This window comes from Alosa sapidissima, chromosome 5, assembly GCF_018492685.1.
Source record: "Alosa sapidissima isolate fAloSap1 chromosome 5, fAloSap1.pri, whole genome shotgun sequence".
In the NCBI taxonomy this organism is placed as follows: domain Eukaryota; kingdom Metazoa; phylum Chordata; class Actinopteri; order Clupeiformes; family Clupeidae; genus Alosa; species Alosa sapidissima.
In genome coordinates, this window is record NC_055961.1 from 16934474 (window position 1) to 16962159 (window position 27686).

Sequence of the window (27686 nt, forward strand, 5' to 3'; positions counted from 1 at the left end):
TGGTCAAACGAGTTTAAGCCTAAATCTGTCTAGTAGATGCTTGTATCCAATGTCACTTAAAATCACTCCTAATGGCCATATTACAATGAGGCTAATTATAATGGCTATAATAACAACTGGCTATAGTGACAACTATATTCCTTCCTTGGTTAATGTGCTATTCCCTCCTATGGGAAGCATAACACTTAGAACAAAACAATTCTGGACAGATTGACTAGATAGAAGGGGGGATGCTGGGAGATGTAGTCAAGAGTCACCTTGATCTCCGAGGGCTTGGGGCTGCAGAAGCTCTCCTCCACCTCCATCTTGAACTGGCCCCCGAGCATGGCGGCCCCGTCCAGCGAGGTCATGCCGGTCCCGGGGTCGTTGCTGCCGTAGTCCTTGCTGCCCATGTTCATGGGGGAGTAGCCCATGATGTGCTGCTCCAGAGAAGGTGGCGTGGGGAACATCTGGTGCAGGTCGGCAGAGCCTGAGGGAGGGAGGGAGGGAGGGGGGAGAGAGAGAGAGAGAGAGAGAGGGAGAGAGATATCAGAATAGCTAATGAGTATGAGAAGTCTGCGTCAGTTATAAAGTCACAATAAACCTAAGTTGTTATTGAAACAATCTGCAACAGTATGAGTGCTTAACTTATTTGCCTATTTCTTGCTACCACAGACGCTGTTCTCCCCTTATCCCTGCCTGCTTTTTCGGTCCCTAGACATACACTGTGGCCTCACCCTTGACGTTTCTCATCCTTACATGAAATCTGTTCATGTCTTCTCATGACTCTGCTGTGCCCTCAAACAGACGTATGTACAAATCATGTTGCATGTATGCAAACGGGAGAGGCCGAGGTTATCCTATGAACTTGCATTTACTAGTTACCACCACAGCACCAAGTCACACACAGTGTTTAAGTACAGACTCTCCAGGTTAATTTTGTATAATGACTTGCAAAGCCCTCCAATCTAATCAGATCAGCAACAACATACATTAAGCAGTATATGCATATAAGATGACTCCATTAGTGTAATTGTTTAAGAGTGAAAGTCGAGAAGTTCGAGATGTGCAACAAACACATTTCGATACATCCCTCATCAGGCCACTCGCTTGAGGTGACCCGTTTCTGGAGGACTGGGAGAGAGAGAGAGGGCTATGCGGGGACAAGGTTGCCATGTACCGGCGAGTCCCTAACTAAGGAGTCCCTCCCAAGCCGCCAAGTTTGTTTTCACGTAATTAATGATGCTGAGAAGGGCACAGGGAGAAGAGCTTCCATTGTACTGTGTAATCGCTTTTCCCTGATGAACACCGGCATAAACGACTTGTGCTGAGTGATAAAATAACAGAGTGAGAGAGAGAGAATGAGTGACAGAGAGACACAAGAGATAGAGAGACTGAGAGATAGAATGAGAACGGAGAGGGGGACGGAGAAAGAGATGGCTTACTGATGCAGGACACAGGGTCCAGCGTGGCCGGCTTGGGCTCCTTGGCGCCGAACTTGTCGTCGGTCCCGTTGACGCCTCGCCTGGCACCGGGCTGCGGAAGCGACCATTCACATACACACACATCAAATGAAATCTCCCGTCCATAAAGCGGATTTGCAGAAAAGTAATTAATTATACTTTAAGAGCTGCCGATAGAGCCAAAAATGACCGGAAATTCTGAGAAGGGCAGAGAAGAAGGGGGGGGGGACGTGGGGGGGTTAACGGGAAAGAAAAAAAGAAAAAAGGAATTCCCACAAGCGAGCTGCCAAGACGTGCCATTTTATGTGAATGATATTTGGAGGGATTAAAATGGGAGCTGGATCAGAAGGGCCCTCACAGTGGACGCTCTCTGCTCAGTGTTGGCTGGGCCTGGTATAGCCCCCTCTGGTCAGTACGGAGGTTGGCCCGCCACTACTGAAACCTCCCTCACACCCAGCCAAGTGGAGGCCTTTACGCACATGCCCATTCACTGGGGCACCTAAGGCCCGGGGAACCTGACTGGAACAGGAACAGTAGCCACCACTGCATTGTTTGTTTGTTTGTTTAATTTAAGGCCATTTCCGCAACTAAGGCTATTTAATGGCCATTGTGTATTATAGAAACTTAAATATGTTTTTTAAAATCTATGCTAGTAAGATATTCTAAAACCTTCAAAGGTGGGACCTTACTAAAAACATCAGCTATAGAATTTTGATGATAAAATTGTTGTCTTTTGGTTTTCAAGGCTGGGCAACGGATCAAAATATGTCTCACTGACAGGGGCGTTTTGCAAAATTGGCATAATAGAGGATTTTCACCACTCAATAGAAAGCTATGAGTGAATCTTGAATGTCCTATACGGCATCTGGTATAGACTATTTGATCGTGTCTGGATTAAAAAGAAAAAAATAGTCTCTTCCTTACAGTAGGATGGATTTCGTATAGCTTGTTGTTGGTACATTGGTCCCATTCAGATTGCCACTTATCTGTGATGTCGTCACTGCATTGTGTCGGGAATGAAACCGTGGACTAACACCTACATATCACAGAGGCTTGTTGGGTAGCACTACAGCTAATGGGCTATTTATTGTGGTTTGGCAGCGGCATGTGTGGGGTGGGTTTGGGGGATTGGGGGGGGGGGGGGTGTAAGCACCGCTGAGAGGATGGAGACACTGACCGTGAGCTCATCCTCGTCCGAATTGAAGAGGTTGTCCAGGTCGTTCATGGAGACGGCCAGGTCTTTATCGTGGATCAGGCTGGCTGGGGCGGTGCGACTGAGGGGTGTTGTACGCTGAGGGTCTATAGGACAGACATAGACACACACACACACACACGGGGCATTAACACACAAAGCACTCACAGCTATACAAATATTCACAGAAGACAACCAGCAGAGGCTTTTGTGAAGTGCCTAAGCCAATCAAAAAGCTTTCACTTCCTCTCTGAATTCCAGACTCGCTACTCCTTTCCTTCCAGCAGATTATGATCACTGCGCAAGATTATCCCAGAGGCATTAAAGTATTTAGAAATGAAAAGGCCAACTTGTAAAACAAGCATTGTGAAGCCTTCAAGTTCTGGCTGTCGAAAACGAAACATCACCTTGCATGGCCTCTTCCAGAAAGAATAGCATTTAAAAGCAAAAAGCTTTTTATTAAGTACACAACACTTTAACTTGGCAATGGAGAAGGGTCACCTTTGACCCCTTCTGCATCTCAGTAGAGCTTCGCCTTATCTGCAGGAGTCTAAGGGGTGAGCGAGGTAAATAATGCTGCAAGGGGCGTTTGCAAAGGCTGCTGGGACAGTACAGATCCTCCCAACTCTGACCCAAATTTGGCCAAAAGAAAGAGAATGTCAAAAAAGTAAGTTCTCACCGTCTGAAGATCCAGATCCACCATCTTCCCCCTGGAAGAAAGAAAATCATATGATTAATGGTCTGCGCGCACGCACACACGCACAGACGCACGCACACACACACACACACACACTAATACTTCCAAGACTAAAAGAGTGGTGATGCACCAACACAAAGAAATGGATGATGGCATGAGCCTTTTCAGCAAATAACTGCATTCTACTCATCAAACTTACAACTGCTTTATTAACCAGTGCATAACAACAGCGGAGACAGCCCTAGTACTTAGTCCGTTTCAACCTTCCGAGTACATCAGCCTGGCTCTACTGCTACCAAACTAACAGCACTCTTGATGCTGAGCATCCTTGCTGCTTTGAGCACTGAAAGGGAGGCATCCCCCTGCCTTGTTTATCAATACACTTAAAAACAAGCTAGACGAAAACAAACTCCAGCTTTTGTAGAAGTGCTTCTACAATTAGAGACCATCAGATAAACACGGGCAAAAAAAATACTCTTAATAGGTCTGCTGCTGTGTGTAGATCTGCCTGTACAGATGTGTGTACGCTCGCTCGCTCAACACACACACACACACACACACACACACACACACACACAGGGAGAAAGCAGTGCTGAGAGGGAATGCTATGTTCCAGCCATTGATTTCCTTACGCCTGAGGGTATTATCAGTATGAGAGGGTTTTAATCTGTTTGTCCATACAGGCCCCGGTCACAACCAGCAGCCGGCGGAGAAGAAGGACAAAACACCAGCAAGCACAGAAAAGCATTAATGATGGAGCCCAGGGAGGAAGATAAAAAACAACAACAAAACAGATGCATCCTTGTTGGGTAGATTGCTGTCCAGTGGCTAATTATGAGGCTAGCTTACTGCCTATGCACGGTGCACAAGCACACACGACCACCCGGATTACTCACTACACTTGTTGCTGCAGCTTTATGTGCTGTGTGCCTGTTCTTGAGGCCTCTAGTTTATCTCCCCATTGGTGTTTTTTTTTCTATGTTCTGCCCAGATTCCTCTTTGTCTGTTGCTGACAGACTCGACCAGCAGCGCCACTGGACAACACTAATCTGGGGCTCCTGTGACCGCACTGCGGAGGACAACGGAAGCAGCGGTGGCCGACACGCGCACCTTCTGTCTGTCTCGGCTGGAGAGAACTCCAAGTACAGGTGCCGCGGCCTCATTAAAGAGGAGTCTGCGGCGTCTAAATGAAGTGATCAGTGAACTGCTATAAATAAAAAAAAAGAAAACACACTGACACGGGAGCCATAACCCTTTTTAGCCTTGCAGTCTCTGAGCAACAATTCCCAGTGTTGCTGTATTCTGAGCAATGATTCCCTTTCCTCTCTGTGGACAGGCAAGTCCTGTTCCATTATCTAGGTCAACAGCATTCATTGGGCCCACCTTGAGAGTGGCTCTGAATGCCATTAATGCGTAGAACACCTACATAGCAGCGCACGGCCGCTTCGCATTCAGCTAATATTTTTGTACAGACGAGCGAGGCAATGAATGAGCGGCTATAAAAAGAGCAGTGTGCCTCTCCATCAGTCGTCCTCTGTGAGAGATTTTCTATCTGCTTTCATAAGAGGCCCAGGAATAGAGTCTGAAGGTTGAAGATTGAGAGGAAAAAAGTTGGATAAATAGAGAGAGAGAGAAAAAGAGAGAGAGAGAAAGAGAGAGAGAGAGAAAAAGAGAGAGAGAGAGAGAGAGAGAACAGGTGGGCAAGTGAGGGTGGAGGAAGGAGCGAGAGTGGAGAGAGAAAAGAGAAAAAACAGAGAAGGGGAAAATATATATATATATATAGAGAGAGAGAGAGAAGTCAGAGAACAGAGAGAGAGCAAGAGAGTAAGAAAGAGAATGAGAGAATGAGGGAGAGAGAGAGAGAAAGGGAGTGAGAGAGAACGAGGGAGTGAGGGAAAGAGTACAAGAGAAAAGGTAATGGCTTTAATGTGTAGGTGAGGGGGGTCAGGCCCACCTTGTGCTTTTTCCCCGGCTCGCGTTCTCTCCCTGACTTGTCCTTGCGCTCGTTGGAGAAGAAGAACTTGACGTCGCCGTCCTCGAAGGCGTACGGGTCCACTTCGGGCTCGAGGTCGCCGTCGGAGATGGTGGCTGACGACAGGTACTTGTTCCGCTGCTGGACGTACATCTGCACGCGCTCTTCCGACACCTTCAGAGGCCTCTTGGACGTGGCCATCAACCTGAGGAACACACACGCACAGTTAAAAACTCAGGTGTTTCATAGAGATGACACATCAGCAGCAGCAGAGCTGCTCAATATAGACTATTAGGTTCCACATCATCCATCATTACATTGGCAGAGGATTCAACAGGCAGATCAATCAATTGCAGATAAAAGGCTATGATGAGAATTGCAGTGCGAATGAAACTGGTCCATGTGCTGATATGTCTGAACGAGTGGCATCATCCCAAAGAGCATAACCGGTTATTAACACTAGTAATAGTCTGGGAGTTGCAATAAAGGACACCACTGGCAGAGGCGCGTGATCACAGGCCCATAGCCTGTTGTCTGGGTTTGCTTTTGGGTTTTCTCAGGAGTGAAGATGGTGTCAAATTCCTCTAGAGGATGAGACAGACTACTCAAGCTTATGTCCTGTCTCTCGGACCGCTCACACACACACACACACACAATACCAGAGGGCTCGGATCCTGATAAGGGCTGACTGGTCACTAATCTCAGTTTTACTCGCTCAGTGTTTACTGCCCCGGGGATTAAACCAGAGCAGGGCAGAGGGGAGTCGAGGGGAAGGGGAGGGAGGGGAGAGGAGAGGAGAGGAGAGGTGGGGAGGGAGGTCAGCAAAATAATAACAAATAAAACCAAACACGGAGGAGAGGAGAGCAACATCCTTGAGAGACAAGAAGAGTAAGAGGGTGTGTGTGTGAGGGAGGTGAGGGGAGGAGAGAGTAAGAGGGTGTGTGGGGGAGGTGAGGGGAGGAGAGAGTAAGGGAGGTGAGGGGGTGTGTGGGGGAGGAGAGAGTAAGAGGGTGTGTGGGGGAGGTGAGGGGAGGAGAGAGTAAGAGGGTGTGTGAGGGAGGTGAGGGGAGGAGAGAGTAAGGGGGTGTGTGAGGGAGGTGAGGGGAGGAGAGAGGGGGTGTGTGAGGGAGGTGAGGGGAGGAGAGAGTGAGGGAGGTGTGTGGGGGAGGTGAGGGGGTGTGTGGGGGAGGTGAGGGGGTGTGTGGGGGAGGTGAGGGGGTGTGTGGGGGAGGTGAGGGGAGGAGAGAGTAAGAGGGTGTGTGGGGGAGGTGAGGGGAGGAGAGAGTAAGGGGGTGTGTGGGGGAGGTGAGAGTAAGGGGGTGTGTGGGGGAGGTGAGGGGGTGTGTGGGGGAGGTGAGGGGAGGAGAGAGTAAGGGGGTGTGTGGGGGAGGAGAGAGTAAGGGGGTGTGTGAGGGGAGGAGAGAGTAAGAGGGTGTGTGGGGGAGGTGAGGGGAGGAGAGAGTAAGAGGGTGTGTGAGGGAGGTGAGGGGGTGTGTGGGGGAGGTGAGGGGAGGAGAGAGTAAGAGGGTGTGTGAGGGAGGTGAGGGGGTGTGTGGGGGAGGTGAGGGGAGGAGAGAGTAAGGGGGTGTGTGAGGGAGGTGAGGGGGTGTGTGGGGGAGGTGAGGGGAGGAGAGAGTAAGGGGGTGGTCGAGATTCGAGAATAATTAAAAAAAAAAAAACATTCGCCCATCTTTTTGCTGAAAACACAAACATATATGTGTATATAACATATATACATAACACTATGCTGGAGTGCGTAGTAAATGTAGTCATGACAACCGTCTCCACAACAATGGGGGAGACCATAATGTGCATGTAGGTTACATAACTGCATTAAAAAAAACAGCTGTAAAAGGTGGCCTGGGAGAACATGCACACCTAAGGTTATACATTTCACACTCCATGTTCGACCCCAAGTCGAATGCCAGGCTAAGCTAAGCAATCCCCTAGGGGCATACAGTACATGCTGGCTATGATGCTGGTTTTAAGCATGCTTTGCAGTGCTTGCAGGGCAACTAAACAGTGGTTATTCTAAGAGGATGACAAGCAGTGGTGAATAGAAATAAATGCTAAAGCTGAGGCATTCTGTGTAAAATCAGAAAAACAGTTTTACAGCCTGAAAAAGACCCTCGATATCTCTTTGTTCTGAATCTGGGGCCTTATAGAAAACCAATGGGCATGCAAACCAATGGGCATGGTCAAGTCACACTGAGAAGAAGTTTCTTCCATCCTACAAAGTTTAGTCAGGCTAGGAATACTACTTTCATGGTATTAACCCATTTACTCCTGAAATGCTAAAAACACCTATAGAATCCTATGGCATTTTAGACTAAATAACCTTATTTCCTGAGGGTTTTCTGAAAAAAAATACAAAAAATTGTCAACGTCTACCAAAATGTAATATCTAAGCCTCTGTAGCACCTAGAAACATGAAATAAAAAGCATGCTGCGCTACGCAGCAACCGGCGGGAGATAGAATGTTGCGTTGTGCAGCATCCGGCGCGAATGCCCAAACATTACTTGCAAGAAGATGAGGCATTTGGTGTTTGGGGACCTAGTCGTTATGTAGACAAACTGAAATAATATCAAGGGCTGCAAAAAATATGAAGACATTGGGTTCCGACACAAATATTTTACAGGCATTGGTTTTGGGACCCATTCATGATAAAAAAAAAAAAAACAAGGTTTGAACAAAATCTGGTGCAGCAACACGGTGCAGCAACAACCTTATCTGATTTGATACTGAATGACCCATTTTTATTAAATCGGTCTGATCTCTGTACAGCAGTTTAATAAATTAGGCTGCCGTGTTTAAACACGGCCATATCCATAATCTGTTGTTCATAGCATAGAATAGCATCTCTAGAAATCTCTTACTGGGCATCCCACGAGGAAGTATGATGCTTGCAGCTATTCCAAGAACTCTATTTCTATGCAGCCAGCAAGCGCGACCATAAAAGATAGATTTGTATAGCTTGTCAGTCAGCCGTGGCTCAGACAGATGGTATTCAGACCAGACCGTCCAGGAGCTTACACATTGATACCACAACACTCAAAAGTACAGTCTGAACTGGTGGGGATCAAGGTCCACTTCAGGCACCCTGACTCTATAGACGTAGTTGCACATACTAGTGTTGGAGTGTGTGTTTACTAACAACTGTATATTTGCAGGGTGTATTTGGTTTTGTTTTGTGTGTGTGTGTGTGTGTGTGTGTGTGTGTGTGTGTGTGTGTGTGTGTGTGTGTGTGTGTGTGGGGTCGATAAGCCTGTTCTATGAGCAGCAGTGCTGGCCCTGCACATTAGTGCTGTATGATGTCAAAAGAGTGCATAGCAGCAGATTAACGTAGCGCATGAGACCAACACACTGGACAGAGAGAGAGAACACATTCTGAGTGGGAGCAGGTTTCGAGAGAGAGGGAGGGGGGAGAGAGAGAGAGAGAGAGAGAGAGAGAGAGAGAGAGAGAGAGAGAGAGAGAGAGAGTGCATCACTGCTCTTTCAAAAACATTCTGTATCCATCCCCACCCCTCCTCCCTCTCTGGTTAGAACATTTTGAACATGAAGTGCAGTGGGGGGGGTGTCTAACTGTTAAGGGCTGGGGGGTGGCTGGGGTGGGGAGGTGACTCATTGGCAGGGTCAAGAGGAATGTAAAGAGTTGTGGGGGGTTGGAGTACAGGGGATTAGGGGCACCAACTCGACATGGGTGTGTGGCTGAGGGTGTGTGTATGTGTGTGTATGTGTTTCTCTCAGTGGGCTGGGTTGGGGAGGGGATAGGATGGGAGGGGAGGGGGTATGTGTGCAGCTGCGCCTATCCCACACGGTCACCTCTGTTTTTTCCCCTCCCTCTGTAAACAACCGCCATGCTCACACTGACCCGACAAAGCCTCCAGCAGGGAGGGCCAGCGCCCCCCCCACACACACACACACACACACACATCAGATCTCATCGGCTCCACTCACTCAGTGACGGACACGATGCCGTCCTGGCCCAGCGCGGCCTCCTCACGCAGCTTGTCGCCGGGCAGCGCCGGCGTGGGGAACTCGGCGTTTTTCCTCCGCGGCAGGTTAAAGAAGCGCCACGGCGCGTGGCTCCCTCCTCCGCCGGACCCTCCTCCGACCTCCTCCTCCATGCTGACGGCGGCGCCCACGTAGACGGTGGGCCCCAGGGGCTCGGGGTAGGCGGCCGCCGCGGCCGAGTGGAAGGGCGGCTCCAGTCGAGGCTCGTCGCCGCCGCCGCCGCCTCCACCACCGGAGGCGCCCTTCTGCTGCGGCAGCAAGCAGGGCTCGGAGGACGGGGGCGCCGGGTAGAAGTGCTGGCTGTGCGGCGTGGAGGGGTTCTTAAGGGCGTCGGACGACGCCTCCTCGCTGCGGTCGCCGCACGGGTGCGGGCTCAGCGGGGGCGGCTGGGGCGAGCCGCCCATCTCCGAGGGGCCCCCGGGGCCCGAGGACACGGAGCCGCCGCCACCTCCGGTGGCTCCTCCGTGCAGCTGGGGGGGCTTGGAGGACACGGAGCCCACCTCGGCAGCCCGCAGACCGGGGAAGCGGGCGGCCGCCGCGGCGGCGCTAGTGCTGCCATCGGAGCCCCGGAGGGCCAGGCGCTGACCCGAGGCGTCCGGCTCCAGGGCCACGTCGTCGCAGGTGGAGTTGCGGTGGTGAAAGGGCGTCTGCGGGCGCTTCTGCTGCTTCTCCGCCTTCTCAGGCTTCTCGCCCGTCTTGTGCTTGGTGGGCGGCTGGGGGGCCTGGCCTGCACTGGGTGGCTGCCCGGGGGGAACGCCTGCTCGCTGCTTCAGATTTTTATGTCTGTAGAAAAGAAAAGGAAAAAAATAAATAAATCACAGAACGTAAATTACAAGAAAAAGAAGGTAATGAATGACATCGAAATAAGTTCCAATGTACACCGATTTAGAATGATTGATATCTGTTTTTTATGATCTACTACAGAGAAGTACTAAAGTGTAATGCCATTACTTGTGAACACACTGCCCTTTGTCCACACATATGACTGGACAGGATGACTAACATGAGGGTTAGTGTGAACGTGGGAGGGCTCGGAGACAGGAGGTGTTGATGTTTGCTTCAAGGGGGTTGTATTGGGGTCAGGGGAGCAGCTCTTTTTTTAGACCCTGAGACGGGGCATACATGTCACGACCTAACCACAGAGGCCTTGTGGTCAAGACAACTGTCTGTGTATGTATGTATGTGCGCGTGCGCGTGTGTGTGTGTGTGTGTGTGTGTGTGTGTGTGTGTGTGTGTGTGTGTGTGCGCGTGTGCGCAAGCCAAAGAGTTGTTTCAGAGCTCCTCAAACACATAACCAGCATGTCATATATACACCTAATTATGTGCACATACATACTGTATATTAAAAGTACAGACACTTTATGTGCTATACTTAGAGCTATGAACATCCAAAGATGCACAAACCAAAGTCAAGTACTCTACACACACACACACACACGCACACGCACACACACAATAGTCTCTGTCTATATACATACACCCAAACACCTTTCACTGAATTTCTGCTGAGGAAATCCCTTTTCAATGTCACCTTTGGACACTGGGTCCCCTCCTATGCAGTACGACCTGGCTAGACTTCCCCTTGGCAACATCTCAATAGGGCAACCCTACTTCAGACTACTGCAGTGTATAAACAAGTACTGACACACACACGCACACACAACAGGGAAGGAATCAAATGCTAAGCACATCCGAGTTTGCTTAAAAAATGCACTTGACTGCAGAGAGCCATAATAAATGTGGCTGAGATCGCGCCATAGGAAAGACTGCCTCTCTGTTCCTCCAACTCTGCTGAGGAGGAGGCTGACGTCAATCAGACTGCTGCAGGCCATTCGTGTCCATCTTCAGATGCCCTGCTTTTTTTCCCCCTCTGCGTTTTTCATGTCCAGCCTCACAGCCAGCCATCGGTCATCTTCACCTTGAGTCCTGCGTGTCTTTTTACACGCTTTCCCCCCACCCTCCCTCCCTCTCTCCCTCCCTCCCTCCCTCTCTCTCTCTCTCTTTCCATCTTTTCTTTGCTTTTGGAGTGAGAGCTGCAACTCATAGACAGTTTCACTTCCAATTTCTCCCTTTCTCCCCTTACAGAAAGGGGCTAAGAAGTGGCCAATGCTGACCAGACAGCACTCTTACTCAGACTTGCTCTACGCCTCGCCAAACAGTGGCCACGGAGGTGGTGGCGGCGGCGGCGCCGCCGGCGGCGGCGGTGACTCGGGCGAGGCCAGGAATCTCATTTGGTGCCCGCGTGGCTATTTTCCCTGGGTGGCCTCGAGTCGGCGCCGGTGAATGCCTGAGGCGCGTCCGGTGCAACGCTGGCTGGGCTCGCGCGACCAGAACAGACAGCGGCAGACTGAGACAAGCCTCTGTTGTGCAACGCAGCCACTTCAACATCTCCTTCAAATCAACGGGGGGAGAAATGGGACATGGCCCACACATAAACAGACGTTTAAAGCAGAGGGGTGCAGGACATGCTTTCTGAAAATTCCTTGACGGTGCAGTGCATCTCCATTGTGCGTGTGTGTACAGTATATGAGGATGTGTGAGGAGGAGAGAGGGGTCTATTTCAGTAGTGGTGGTGTAGTGTGTGTGTTGTTGGGGGGGGGGGGGGGGGGGGATGGGTGTTTTTCCTCTGGAGGACAGCGAGACGCTGACTCGAGGCTTTCTGCCTGGCGGCCCGCCGCCAGAGATGCGAGGGAGCTCCTGAGCCCCCAGGGGGCGTCGACGGAGCTGCAGTCCCACAACACATAAAATAAATACACCCCGGCTCCCCAACTACCAGCAGCATCCTGAGCCACGCAATGCAGCACAACACCAAGCAGCTGGACATAACATGGTCAGTGGAACCTTTGGAACTCGCAATTATGACACGCAATGCAACTCCAATGGGAAAATAAGATGGGCTAAAAACATGGACTGCATTGTTACTCCAGGTTAATTTTCATCTTTTTTTACACCAGTGCGGCAATTGAACTGCAATGTGTGAAAGCTACCTATTCCTCCTGTACTGTCCATCTCCTCCAAACAGGAGATGGTCATCACTGCCTGCCAATGTCCTAGAACCTACTTCCAAACAACTATGCAGTGCCTGGGTGAGCAACTTTGAGTAGTTCAGTGGTTTTATTTACACAATAGCTGGGTGAAACTGGTCATAATCTGATGGGTTTCGTACCTGGAACATAGGCAGGTGGACCTGTGCGTGGCCTCCACAAAGTCCCACGCGCCGACCTTCTCCGGGACGTCCGCCTCGCTGGTACCGTTGGTCGTCACTGAGAATTTCCGTCTGGTGAGAGGAAGATGAAACGAGGGTTACAACAAAGCAGAGACCATTTCTAGGAATCAATCGATAAACAACTACAAAAAAAAAAAATAAAAAAAAATAAATAAAAAAAAAATCACGTTTCTCAAAAGCTGTCAGTCATCACTATTTTGCTGATACCCCAGTACATGCTATGAATTCCTGCTGCATCATTTTTGTGTTATAATTCATCAAGAATGCTGATTCAAGGGGTCTCTCGGCTACATTGAAAATGAGGGCTGCCCTCAGGTGTACACCCGAGAAGGAAAATAAAGGTTTGAATGAATTGTATATAGCAGGTATATGTTCCTCCTGGTGGACTCGCCATGTGTATGAGTGTGTGAGACTCTCTTAGCCTGTGTCAGGTTGAAACACATCTGTGCCCAAGAACAAACCAGATGAAACTAGGCAAATCTGAGCCTGGCTATGGCACATAGTCTAGACCCAGTCGAGCATGACTGACCACATATACATCATGCCGTCAGAGGGGTCACTTAAGCGTGTCAGACTATACGGCTCCTCAAGTATGCTGCAGGTGAATTCAGTGTACCTACAACGTCGTACCAAATAAAGAATTCTGGGCTTGACTGATCATGCCTGACAGACTAGCTCTGGTGCATATTAAATAGAACGCTAAACACTGTGCATGTTGAGGCTGATTTAGGCTTCTGTGCCTAATCTATGCCACAGGGACATAGCAGAGTAACATACCCTACGACTGATGCGCACCGTTCAAAAAATGTAACTTCATATTAAGGTGACGCCAAACCACAACAGGTGTTTATCCAGCAAGCTGTTTCCTTTGCTGGGAAATGGCTTGCTGACGTACACCAATGTTTGATAGTTGGCGGGTAGACATCCCTTCATATTGCCTCAGGTGATTTTCGGTTACAACAATTATCAGATTACACAGTATCTAACATGGCCACCTTTGGAGCTTGGTACTTGGTTTTTTTCTCCAACAAAAGTTTTTGAAGTTGAACTACAAAGCTCCGCAGATGCACCAGCGCAAAAGTAAAACCGCTCAGCCTCACAGTGGCGTAGGCTCTGCAAAGATTCAACGCTACCCAGAGGCATAAATCGCTCATCGCTCTATGATCGCTTCAGCGGACCCGCCTGCTGTGGGCTGCCGTGTGCTGTGCGGCGGGGCCTTACTTGTTCTGCGTGCGGTTGAGGTTGCACTCCTGCCAGACGCGCTCCACCACTTGGCCGGCCATGCGTCGAGGGATCTTGCCGCCGTGGTGACTGGTGGTGTCCGTGCTGAAGCCGTCCATCACAGAAGACAGCTTCATCCACTTCTGAGCCGACTGAGAGTCCACTGGAGAGGACAAGAGGGGCGAGAGAGAAAGGGATGGAGAGAAGGAGGGCAGTGAACCAATCAGCTTTCCCAACAAGCATTACCAGCAACAAGCTTTCCCAACAAGCAAAGAGATAGCTAAAACAAGTGATCTTTAGATAGAATCATTTTTCATTGAAGAGACATTTCAATTTCACTCTGAAAATGTAATTTGGTATGTGCACCAAATTACACAGCACTTGGGTGCCCATTTTCAACCCATACCCAGTATACTTCTCAGATGAGCTTTAAGCTCCTCCTACCTGTCTGAGCCTCCTCAGGTGATGTGGGCGGGGTGAGGGTGACCGACGAGATGGCAGGGTCACGCTGGGACACAGGCACTTGGTGGCCACCCGAATAAACGGCCGAGCCATGGGAGGCCCCCACCGGGACCACGATGGGGATGTCCGACTGGGGCACCAGCACCAAACACGCAGGGTACACCATCCGAACACCACCTGCTCAAACCAGGTTAATTAGTTTCATTAGTGGCGGAATAATTAAGCTATTTTAATCATTGAAATAAATGATTAATTAAATTAACCAAATCATTAGTCAAACTCTCATTCTTATTTCAGCGAAGCTATGCAAACACATAGGGTGCCTCAAATAACACTTGGTCACTGCAAAGTGACTAACGCTGATTTGTGGGCTGTTTCAGTGTGCGACACGACAGACAAACACAAGTCTTACCGACGAGGACCTCGACCGCAGCCAGGGAGTCGTCCTCCCAGTCTGCGTCCTCCGTCTTGTCTTCGGCGTTCTCCTTGGCGCTGGGGCTGATGGGATAGAACTGGTTCCATTCCTCGATGAGCTTCTGGGTGGGCGGGTCCGAGAGCTTGAAGGACTGTCCCGTCAGCGTCCCATTCAGTCCAAATGGACTGAGAATCACTGAAAGGGGGGGGGGGCAAGAAAGAAAAATTAAGCGTGAGTGTACCACACAGAACAGAAGGAGAGAACTTGCCGAATGCAGTGTCCTACACAACATAATAGCAGTTCAGTGTCAGTCTAAGCAGGACAAAAATGCTGTCTCCTTCTATCCACCATCACCAGGGGTCACCTCACGTCTCGCAGAAGTAGCCATGGTTCCACCACCGGCGCGCGGTTAGACGAGGCCACAGCGAAAAGCCCTTCGCCTCAGAGGGGTTTTTTTTCCCCCCACAAAAGTTACAAGCGAGCGTCTTTCCGCACACACCGCAAACCCACAGAGGGAGAGCGGCCCTTTTGAAAGCCATTCGGGCCTTGATCACTGGCCAGAAGTGCCCATTCAAAGCCCATAAACACACAAAACAGCCCATAAACGGAGCCGTCTCACTGAGCCCCCACACAGGAGCGGAGACCGTGGCTTCTGAGCGGTGTGGGAATGGGCGTCTCCTGGAGGGCATCCTGGTTCAACTGGATCTCCCATCCTATTTTAGGTCACTTATGACCAAACTGTTGATCCGAATTGTTTGATTCTGCTGTATTAAATACAATGGTGCTGCAACTACATGGCCACTAGCAAAAATCATTGCGGATGTTTAAAATTAGCTTTTTGGTTTGTCACCAAATTACACCTGGGAATTAAAACAAAGCCTAAAACTGAGGAAATTAGTGCAGGTGTGTGTATGTGGGTGTGTATGTGGGTGTTTATGTGAGTGTACAGATGTGTGCGAGTGTGAATGTGTGTGAGTGTGTGTGTGCATGTGTGTGCGTGTGAGTGTGCGAGTGAGTGTGTGCGTGTAGTGGGGGGGGGGGGGGGGGGGGGCTGGGGGGGGGTTGAACGACGCCATTAGTCCAGCCCTCCTCCCCTTGTCCACTGCATCTCTAGGTTTTTCTCTCCCTGCTTCACATCCCTCAAGTCCCTGTCCTCTGCTCTCCCCCCCTCCTGACCATTCTTATGCCTGGGTATTGATCAGCGGGGGCCTGGTCAAAATTGCACTTCCCTGAGCGAGAGAAAGACAGAAAAAAAGAGAGAAAGAGAGAGAGAGATACAGAGACAGAGGGAGGGAGAGAGAGAGGGAGGAAGGTTGGGAGGAAGAGAGGAGAGAAATCCATCCATCCTTTCCCATGAGGTTCCATTAGCATGCTCCATACGTGTCCTTCAGACAGAAATCCATATGTGTGTCCAGCAGAGAAAGGGAGAGATGAGAGAGAGAGAGAGAGCGAGCGAGAGAGAGAGAGAAGAAGAAAGGAGGCCCGTTGCTGGGAGCATTCCTCTGCACTGGTGTTGAGAGGGGTGGGGGTGGTGATGGTGGGGGCAGTTCGACAGAATGTTCAGCTTATAGGCGTTAAAGAAGCTTAACCTTTAGCCTAAAGTGCACGCATACACAGCCCTCCCATTTTTGAATTACATGCCAATGGGTAAAGCATGCCTGGCTTTTCTTCCAAGTGTGTTTGCACAATCAACATGCAATGGCAGGATTTCACTGACTGATTGACTGACTGTGTGTGTCTGTGACAGTGTTTCGTGTGTGTGTGAGGAGGAGGAGGAGGAGGAGGAGGAGGAGGAGGAGGAGGAGGAGGAGGGAGGACTGGGGCAGCTCAGCCCAGAACTCATGGCAGCACTGGAAGAGCATTTTAATATTTGACAAGCTGGTGATTACACAAGACACCGTGTCCCGAATCCCTGAGTCGCCCCCCCCGCCCCCCCCCCCTCCCGCCCTCCCTCCTGCGGCCGGTCCTGGCAGCCTCGCGTCTCATCAGTATGTGCCCGCTCTGGCTCGGTCAAAAAAAGAAATAAAAAATTCACACTATTGACGGTAAACAAGCGGGTCCCTTGTGCAAGTGTGACAGATGTAAGGTCATCATTTGCATCTCGGCAGAACACAGGGTTCTTCCACAGGCCAGACGCCTGCCCCTCCTTGCCTGCCTTTATTGCATTTCAGAAGCCATCTTTTTTCCTTTGGCAGGAGGGAGGAGGGGGAATGAGGGGCTAGGCATGTTTAATGTGCTCTCATTTGCTCATAAAAAGCAAGCCTGCGAGAGATCTCATCCAGACAGGACAGTCTCAGTTGTCTTCTATCAGTCTTTTCACCCCCCCCCCCCCATATCTCCATCTTCATCTCCTTAACCCCAGCACCCTGAAGACATGTCAAATATGCTAAGATCAGTTAAATGAGCTGCAAGTTCATTACGTTCGCACTGCGCTGCTTTATGAGGTCATATCCTGGAAACGGTCTGTCGCTTTGCTGAGCACTAAAAGGGGCCTGTCAGAGTAAGAGAGAGAGGGGACTCGTAAACACCGCCGGGGAAACTAGACGCTCGTCTCGATCTGGGCTGGTGGTAGACACAAGACCTTGCACGGAAAATTTGTTGGGCAGAGGGGAGCGTCCAATTTCCTGATCTACAACACTTTCTACAATCCACAAAATCTAGAAAGGGAGAGGGTAAATTCAATTGATCCATTTCAATGGTTGGGCTATACATATTCTCCGACTGTAATCCCAGAGACGTTTTGTAAAATTCAGCAAATTGCTCCTCACTCAGTGTTTGTTCTCAAAGTGTAACAGAGTGTTTGTACACAGTCCTGGCTCTGTAAATGAGAAACAAACACTACCATAAACAATCCCAGCCAATCAAACAAGGTGCTTCAGCAAAAATGTCATCATCACTCTTCAAAACTGCATCTGCAGAACGGAAACCGAAATACAGACCAAATCTTTTAGAAATGTACCAGCCTGAGCACAGAGCTATTTCATTCAGTTTCTTTTTTATTAATTACGATGCAAATGGGCGGGTCAGACACCTCCTCCGCTGCGAACACCACAGGAAGTGGGGGCAGGACGGAGGGGAAGACAGCAGGGCTGTGAAGATGCAGAGGGTCGAAGCCCAGATGAATGTATTAATGGCCGACGCAATTGAGGCCAGTTCGCTCAGAGGGGCCAGAGCTCATTAACCCCCCGATCGCAACAGCATGTGGCCTTTCACCAGCCGCTGCTTGAGAATGGCCGGAGCGAGCTCGCACGCATTGATATAACGGCGGGGGAGTGAGAGGCCAGAGTGTCCAATCGCTTTAAGAGACACAATAAAAAAGGCGGGAAAAGATAGTTCCTCTACTCTGAAAGGGATAGCAAGAGATGGAGCCAGCAGAAAGCGAGCGAAAAAGAGAAAGATAGATAGAGAGAGAGACAGAGAGAAACAGAGAGAAAGAGAAAGGCTACTAAAGATGGTGATTGTGGACTGAAGGTAACAGGAGGACTTGAGGGATTGTGCCGTGTGTAATGAACACATCCTGTTCCTGGGGCTCACTCTCGCTCGCTCACCCTCTCCTTCTCTCTGGCTCTCTCCCTCTCCCTCACGCGCTCTCTCTCGCTCGCTCACCCTCTCCTCCTCTCTGGCTCTCTCCCTCACGCGCTCGCTCACCCTCTCCTCTCTGGCTCTCTCCCTCTCCCTCACGCGCTCGCTCTCGTTCGCTCTCTGGCTGCAGCGGGGCAGACTCTGCCCTGATCTTCCTTCTTTGTTCTGCCCCGCTTTGTTGTCGAGGCGTTGCTCTTACAACCCGACTGCCATGCTGCTTCTCAGCCCTACTAAATACACACACACCTTTCAGGCCACCACGAACACCACCACCACCACCACCGAATACAACTAATGGGGTGGGGAGAGGGAGAGAGAGGGATGGGGAGGAGAGGGAGAGAGAGGGATGGGGAGGAGAGGGAGAGAGAGAGAGAGAGGGATGGGGGGAGAGAGGGAGAGAGAGGGATGGGGGGAGAGAGAGGGATGGGGGGAGAGAGGGAGAGAGAGGGATGGGGGGAGAGAGAGGGATGGGGGGAGAGAGAGGGATGGGGGGAGCGGGGGAGAATGAGAGATGTTCAGAGGAGAGATGGAGAGAGGAGAAGAAAAAAAAAAAAAAACTATGTCTGAGATGGAGGAAAGGAAATTAGTTGAGGGAGAAGTGGGGGAGGGGAGAAGAGAGACGAGGAAAAGGCGGAACTCACGACCCTCCCCCCACCACCACCACCACCACCCTCGCTCTCATCATACTTATTATTGAGGTGGGTTAAGTGAAAAGCAGTGGCTTTTTCTGAAATCCCTTGGCCTGAAAAAAACCCTCTCTTTAAATCCCATGGCTTTCTCGCTGATGCATTAGGTAAGCTCTAGGCTACGTCTCCAGATGCCAGACTGTCCTCTCCAATTGATGCAGGTGTTGATAACACTTTTGTCACGGCACAAGTACTGGCTGTGAATGCCAGTTAGATACAGATTTGCTTAATTTCCGTTTATAAACACAAAGCAGCTATTTTGACTGACTTGTTTAGACTGCTTTGTTTTGTTTGAGCTTTGAGCTTTCGGATGGAGTCCGGAGACAGAAACAATGTGGTGGTGGTGTCATGACATTTGCATCATACTGCAAGGAAAAGTGCTACAATACCCAACAGCTTGTAAATTTCATTTGGGGAGGGGGGGTAGTGAATAAAGCTGTGAAAATGCTGAAATGGACCTACACTCACTCTCTCTGTCTTTCTTCTTAAAACAGTGATGGAATTCCAAGGCTATGACTCCGTGCCCCGTAGGTCTTTTCATTTTACCCGGCTGCACCCCGAGTTCAGCCACATTTATTTGACTTTTGCTTTTTCAGCTTGCGGATGTCGAAGCTCCAGGCCCAGTGCTCCAGTGCCTCTGGGGCCGACTCTGGCCTGCCTACTGACACCTCTAAAGAGTTTGTCTTTTCACTCCGGGTTCAATGCTGTTGCCCCAGGTTGTCAGAACTGAAATCTTTTTTCTTTTTTTTTTAAAGCTGCAGAAATCTCTTGTGTTCTACATATGTCTCACATATTCACATAGGAGGCAGTGCATAAAATAATACTACTATGATCGTGGGTTACATATCCACTTTTCACAACAATTTGTTTTGTTTTTTGCAATTACTATACTACTACTATACTAAAATTATTTTAACAAGGAACCACCCTGGTGAATAAGAGTGAGTTCTTGACCTGAGTGTTCATTCCCAGATTCAAACTGGTGAATCAAATCAGATTCAATTGATCCATTTCAGGATCAGCAAATTGCTCCTCACTCAGTGTTTGTTCTCAAAGTGTAACAAAGTGTTTGTACACAGTCCTGGCTCTGTAAATGAGAAACAAACACTACCATAAACAATCCCTACTTTATAGGGCCGCCAGCATGCATAATGCATCCCCCCCCTGTTCAGACATTCAAGACACACCTACAAAGAGAACCCTACAGCACCCGTGTTTCAAAGGCATGAGTGCATCTGTCCTTCTCCACAATACAGGTTTTTACACTTACATAGAAGACTTGCATCTGCAAAAGAACACTTTCATTGTAGTCATACTGACACCGGCTTAGACATGTTTCTCTAAGCTTTTTTTCTCTCAATTGGTTAAAGCATGAAGCAGCACACATGGGTGGGGTTGCACCTCCACTCTGACATACCATAATGCAGCGAGACCAACAAGAATACAAACAGAGCAATGCCAGCTGCGGTTCCCACACCCACCATCAGAGATAAAAGGGACTTTTTAAGCACCCCGTAACCAAGTGCATCTGAGTGTCTCATTTTGTTGTCTACATAAACAATCTGGAGTTTTTTTCCCCACCACATCTCCATCTCCTGTATGAGTAGCATGTGTTGATGTTGAACATAGGAGAGCACAATTAACTGTAAAGTTATTTAGAAACCACCTTAAAAGCGCAATAAGTAATAACATCACAAAAAATCCCAAGTAATGGAAGTTAATACATAAACAGGATGTACAATGACACTTTAAATATGAAGCAGCATGACTGTTTCAAATTCAAACTACCTCATGTAAACAGTATAAGTCATCAAAGTGGCTGAACATCGTTTCAAAGCCAAAGTAGTACTGATGATTCATTTCAACTTATTTGAATCGCTATTCTGGCTCACAGTGTGGTTTTGTACTTCTGTGATTCAGTGTTTAAAAAAAATGTATCCACAACCAACTCATTGGTAACGGGTGGCCTCATATAACTTCCTCTGGAGAAAAAAAAAATAGCTCCAATTCAGACGGAAGGAATTACTTGGCTTTGGCTTTTAATTAATGCATAATTCTGAATAAACAATTCAGGGCTTTACAGACAGTCTGTTCTACAAAAGCACTTCCCGATTTTTAAAATGTTTATTTATGGCGCTGTAGTCTTACTAATTGCCTTCCATTACAAAAGTGTTTTGGTGCAAACTAGTTTTCTGTTCAGTTCCGAGTGAAGACGAAATGAAATTATTGTCTGGGATAATCTGCCATTTGTTTGCCACAGAGCAGATGGAGATTAGGTTGCACAAAAATCTGGATTATTCATTTAAACATGGCACACTTATTACATCCACCCGCCTCAGACATATGCAAACGTGTGATTATAAAATTTGTAAACAATATCTCCAGCACTAATCCCGGCCTACTGGAGACTGACGTCAAGAGGAGCCAACAGAGCTGAGGCAGGCAACAATCTAAATAAACACTCTGACCAATCCCTCACTGCCTTTTGACTGCATATAGTATTAGCAGTACATGCATGCACGTGGAAGTATTTTCTAGTGTGCACATGTTTTGATTAAAAACATTTCATTTAAAAAGACAACTGGATGTCCAGTAGTTTGCAGGTGACTGGGACCCCTGCATGATGGACTACTGCTGATGACACTGATAAGATGTCACGAGCAAGACTGGCCGCAGTGAGGAGTCAAGGCAGGCAGGCGTACTGGAGAGGGACGCAGCGCGCCGCGTGGGGGGGGGTCAGCAGTACCTTGGAAGGGGGTGCTGGCCTGCTGGGCCAGGGTGAGGTGCTCCTCGCTGAGGTGGTAGACGGGCTGGTGCTGGTTGATCTCCACACTGGTGCACACGTTGCTGTCGCCGTGCAGGAAGAAGCTGAAGGCACACGAGAGGTGCTCACTACGGAGGGAAAGACAGAGACAGAGAGAATGAGAGACTCGTTTTCAATTTGTCTCACAAAAACACCCAAAGAGGCCAATCAATGCAGACCCTAATCAAAAACAGCCAGTGCTCCTCCCTTCCAGTGCGGTGCACGCACAAAAACACTGACGTAAAAGAAGACAGCGTGACATTCCACCAGACGACTACGACAGCAGTGTGTGTGTGAGAGGGGAATGAGGACAGGAGTAACGTAAACAGTGTCCTCTGCCACTGCCCCCGGGGGCAAGAGCAGAGGGACATCTGGTTCCCATGCTGCCTCCACACACACACACACACACACACACACCTTATGTGGCCTTTCACACATTCCCTCTCAGCTTCCTGCTGTCCGCACACACATATGGCTCACACACACACACACAACACAAAACCAGCGCTAAAGAAAATACATCATCAACACCCTGCAACGTAATATAAATATGCTGGTGTGAATTCAGCGTTGACAGAGTACATTTAAAACACGGCACAGAGTGAATGCCGAGGAACGGAACAGGGGTTTGTGAACAGCCGGTAGCCCAAAGCAAGCAATCACAGTTGTGCACTGACAAGAGTGTCAAGAAAAAGAATACAAGGGAAAGAGAAAGAAAAGGAGGACAGACAAGACTAGACACAGGAAAGGCTACTGTGTCCACTTTACTCCTTTTCTCCTGAAATCATTCTCTCCCTCACACACAGAAAATTGGGCTTTGTGAACTCTAGAGTGGATCAAAGCGAAGTGCTTGCTCCCAGACCCTTGGCAAAGCGCAGAGCATCCTCTCCCGCTCCCAGCCCTCATCTGAATGCATCGGAGCGCACGGGCCGGACAGGCTAGCGAGCGAACGAGCGAGCGAGCGGGCGGGCCAGCAGCCGGGAGGAAGGGAGGGAGGGAAACACACAGTCCGATGCAACAATAAACTACAAAAGAGCGCCGCCTTTGAGTTTGGCAGAGCTGACGAGCAGGGGGAGAGAAGAAAAGGGAGGACTGTCGAGGAGGGCTGAGGAGGGGGTGGGGATGTCTAACGGGGCCCAGAGGAAAGATCTGACCGGTGCCGCTCGCACAAACAGCACTCCCCTCACGGCCCCGGGGCCGTAAGAAGTTGTTTCGGCCTCATCAGGAACCAATTAAAACACGGAACCTCAGGTCGCGTTTCCTGGGAGGAACCGCTTAAGTGAGACACCGAGGGTCTGCCGCACAGTGAAGGCGTCTAGGGGGAGGTCTGAAGTGAGTTGACTCCGAGAGTGGTTCTGAGAGTGGATGCTAGAGTACAGTCCCAGGACCACAGTTCAATAGCACGCCATTTATTCCAAGGAGTGTGCATGTGTGAGGGAGGGCTAGAATGACGTCATATAAAATCGCTCAGTGTTTCTGCACAGCTAACTAGCTCTAAAAACATGGCTGTGTTGTTTTATTTTCTGCAGGCCACTGATTAGAACAGAGCGAGCGAGCGTGCATGAGAGAGAGAGTGTGTGTGTGTGTGTGTGTGAGTGAGTGAGTGTGTGTGTGTGTGTGTGTGTGAGTGAGTGAGTGAGTGAGAGAGAGTGTGAGAGAGAGAGAGAAAAGAACAGAACAGATACGGAGAACAGAACCATCACATGAGTTTTCTAGACTAGCCCACACAGTTTTAAATGTACATCTACTGTTTTAATCTGTTCGCTGTACAGTTGACCTGCGATCCCTGGATGCAGTCACGCTGCAAACACGAAATGGTGACGGGACGCGCTGCTGCATCTGTGAAAAACACACACACACAGGCTTTCCAGTGAGGCCAGCCCTGCTGAAAACTGCAGCACAATCACTTTCAGTCACAAGGCGCGCCAGCAGGCATGCTGCTCCTCTTACTGGGCCCGCAAACACACGCGCACGTAGAGACACACAGTACAGAGACACAGCAGCACAGCAGGCATGCACACACAAACACACACACGCACAGACAGACACACACACACACACACACACACGCACAGACAGACACACACACACACACACACACGTGCACGCCTACAAAACACACAGAGCATACACGTGCACATACAGTTAGCACACATAGGTGCTAGAAGACCAATCCTGCTCTCCAGATCAACCATAACAATGTACACACACACAGCTCAAAAACAACCCCCCACCACCACCCAGCAAATCATTTGACTAATCTCCACATCCGCCTCCAAATTCAGATTACATTAACAACAGACAAGCTGGAGAGACTCATTTCTTTCACTTTCTCACACGCATAATAAAACCACACACACACAGACAGCTCAGCAGAGATCTACATAGCAGATGGATGTGGGCAGTCAGTGATGCCTCTGCAAACAAGTAGTGAATGAGGTCAGGACCGGGCAGAGCAGAGCAGAGATAGCCAATCAGCATGACAACCCATCATGACAGACACACACACAGAGATGCTCGCAGAAATGCATCATCAAATGCAGACTAATATAGGAAGAGAAGGGAAGAGACCGAGAGAAGGATGAGAAAAGAGAAGGAAGAGAAAGAGAGGAGGGTGAGACAAAGACAAAGAATGCACAATGGATTCCTCGTTTGCTGAGTGGCAGTAAGTCTGTGCAGCAGAGCTTCCGGTGTGGTCAGTCACCACAGACTTCCTGACTAGCCGTATTGGGCCCCGAGTGACAGACACAAACACGCTCACGCACATTCAGTTTCGTTTTCCAACACCCAGCTTAAGCTTCTCACACACACATCATACAAAACATCAAAAGACATAGCCTAACCAAAAACACACAATGACATTCAGTTTCACAATCAAATATCAAGTTAAAGTGTCTCTCTCTAAGACACACACAGAGAGACCACAAGTCATCTGGTCGGTCCCAGAGAGGAATCCCCATCTATAGCGTAGTGCCTGCTGCTAAAGGTCAGTGCTACCGCTCTGCCAAAAAGAGCTGCTAGAACTCCCTGCCAACTTCCCTTCTCTCCTCTTCCTCCACTGCGAGCGAGCGAGCGAGAGAGCGAGAGAGAGAGCGAGAGAGAGAGCGAGAGAGAGAGCGAGAGAGAGAGCGAGAGAGAGGATATCCCACGCTTATCATGCGGACACAAGCGGCAGGGATGTTTAGTGACTGATGTCATTTCCCCTCCCTGCATGACAGGCCTGCTGCCCACTGCCCCACCTGCCTACACCTCCGGTCAGAGGAGCCTCTAGAACATAGTCACTCTCTCACACACACACACACACACCGAGAATAGTCCATTCAGCCAACATCTGAAACACATGCACCCACACACACCCGCAATGGACACTCATCAGAGAACTGAATGTCAAAACACACACATCCTGAGACAAGTACACAGAAATAACCTACTTTTCACAAATCAGAAAAAGAAAAAAACAAAAACACTTTCTCCATCCCCATATGATCTCCTCACATTGTACATCAAAGCCTCAAGATGACATTAAAACTCACACGCAATACGCCAACACACCATTGTGCAGTCAACATATGAGTGTTCAGTCCTGCTATTAAGACAGAGGCTTGTAACAACACTCACAGCGACAGCGGTTTTATCCGACGTCAAGACGGTCACAGACTGATCCGGCTACAACCGCCAGAGCTTGATCCACCACAGACAGGTTTCGACGCCAAGGAACTGTGAGGAAAAGGCGCCGTCAAAAGACCCGCTCGCTCACAGGCAGCGAGTAAAGACTTCCAAGGGCTCTCCCCCGAGGGACTGTGGGAAGTGTAGTCCACAGAGCCACCGAGAGAAAGGGGCTGTGATGTGGAGAGACAAATTCATCTGGAGGAGGCCAAATCAGAGGCCACATCATCACCCTAATTCTGTCAAAGTCCCTGGTTCCCCTCCACCGATCAGTGGTCGCTTGTGTTTTCACTGGGAGCACAAGCAAGTGTAAACCGTCTACACACACACACACACACACACACAAAAACAGTTTATTTATCTAGGGCTGAATGAAACTCCTTTGATGTCAGAACAGAGATGAGGGCTGTGGTCACAAGGTTCTTAGAAATACGTCGTCTTTTTCTCCAGATTGCCCAGTGTTATTTCCACACTGTTTTCTAGTTTATTCAAGGATGGGTTTTTAACTCGGGTGGGTTTGACTGCCGCTGGGCTGCTGAAGTGCTCATCAGTCACATCATTCATTTTGATTTCTTTGTGCTCCTGAAAATGCTCGTTCAGTGCAGTAAGTGGGCCAGAAATTGGTCATCTGCATTTGATTACAATCCAGCGGGACACGCAAGGTAAGAATCACAATAAAGAACATTCCGGTGATTTACAGGAACAAAACATGTGCCACCCACTGTGTGTGTGTGTGTGTGTGTGTGTGTGTGTGTGTGTGTGTGTGTGTGTGTGTGTGTGTGTGTGTGTGTGTGTGCGCGTGCGTCAAGCCCATATATGTCTGAATAGTAGGAGTACAAGTCCAGACAATGATGACCAGGTCATCCAATATACAGTAGGGCAAGAGCGAGCCCTCACACCTGCAGGACTAGGGTGCACCCGGAAGCACAGAGCAATACTCCATTCAAATAATACCTGCTTGAACATTCATTATAAAATGAAAAAAAAAAAAAAAAACAGCTTCATAACTAGGCTTGCTTAACTCATATGTTCTTTTATATTTTGTCATATTATGTGTGCTCTTATAAATGCAGTGTATATGTACAGTATGTGTCGAATCAGTTGGAAAATTCTATTTGATCCGTCTTCACTGTATGTACCACTGAGTGAGATGTTCTAAATTCAATTACGCAACTGTGCAGCGACTAAGACATTTTATTCTACTCTATTCTAGCTGTCAAACTCTGAATGACAGAGGTGACATGATGTCAACCAAGCACCCGGTGTCTGCCAAAACACACTTCATCATCACCAAAAGCACTGCGTTAACATCAATCTCTTAATCTCTTCCACAAAGACACGGATCCTCAAAGGCATAACATAGACATTAGCAGCCAGCAGCACTTGACAAGAAAAACAAACCAATAGAAGGGCCTTAGAAGGGGCCACCCTGTCACTCTAAAGAGCTATCTGCTACCGACTGGCTCGTTCAGTGGATGTGGGGACTCAGTGGGTGCAAGGGGAGGGGCTTAAAGGGCCCTGGGGGTGGTGGGGGTGGGGTGATGGAGGTCAGCAGTAACTAGAGACGGACAGGTCTGTGACTGGAGTCGTGGTGCATGTAGGCGGTTGGAAGGCAGACGAGTGAACAAGTTGTGCAATTCCTTGGATGCCTTATAAGGATGGGGTGGGAAGTGTGTGTGTGTGTGTGTGTGTGTGTGTGTGTGTGTGTGTGTGTGTGTGGGAAGGGGGATTTAAAAAAATGGCTGAAACTTTCTGGATAAAGAATTCCCATCGGGCGTGTTGGGTTTGGTCTGTGTCTCTTCCACAGGCATGTGTGAGGTATCGTTGTGCTCTGCTCAGCTCAAAAAAAAAGAAAAAACACTGGACAAGGTTGTTTCCCTCCTGTCTCCGTTAGACACTATGTGCTGGGGCTAACCCCTCCCAGGAAGTGCAGGGGTCCAAGAGAGTGAGCATGTGTACTGGGCATCTTTGGGGTGGGAGGGGTGCATTTTTTCTGGGGGCGGTGGAGTGGAGCTCTAATCTGCCCCTCTCCTGCGCTGAGGAGCCATATTAAAGGCCAATTTATCTTCCCTCCTGGAGCCCTTCAGAAACACGATACACAGACAGAGCTGCTCACATGGCACGCCCGTCTCCAAGCAATTCCCGTTGCTAGAGAGACTGCCTGTGTGTGTGTCTGTGTGTTTGTATGAATGTGTGTCTATGGGTACGGGGGTGTGTAAGTGTGTGTGTCTCAGTTTGTGTCTGTGTTGGTCTCCAGACGGTTAAGTGTGAGTGCATTAATGTCTGAAATGAATGTGTATCAGCCTA

General features: G+C 49.2%; 1 protein-coding gene across 1 annotated transcript in view; it reads right to left on the bottom strand.

The window, feature by feature from the left end:
- LOC121709129 (mediator of RNA polymerase II transcription subunit 13-like) overlaps positions 1 to 27686 on the bottom strand; it is a 66338-nt gene that overhangs the window by 16796 nt on the left and 21856 nt on the right. The window contains 11 exon segments of the mRNA XM_042092261.1: positions 258 to 469; positions 1425 to 1515; positions 2620 to 2741; positions 3314 to 3344; positions 5286 to 5508; positions 9262 to 10101; positions 12485 to 12595; positions 13766 to 13928; positions 14210 to 14404; positions 14640 to 14837; positions 21657 to 21802. Coding sequence (XP_041948195.1) covers positions 258 to 469; positions 1425 to 1515; positions 2620 to 2741; positions 3314 to 3344; positions 5286 to 5508; positions 9262 to 10101; positions 12485 to 12595; positions 13766 to 13928; positions 14210 to 14404; positions 14640 to 14837; positions 21657 to 21802 — 2332 coding nt within the window.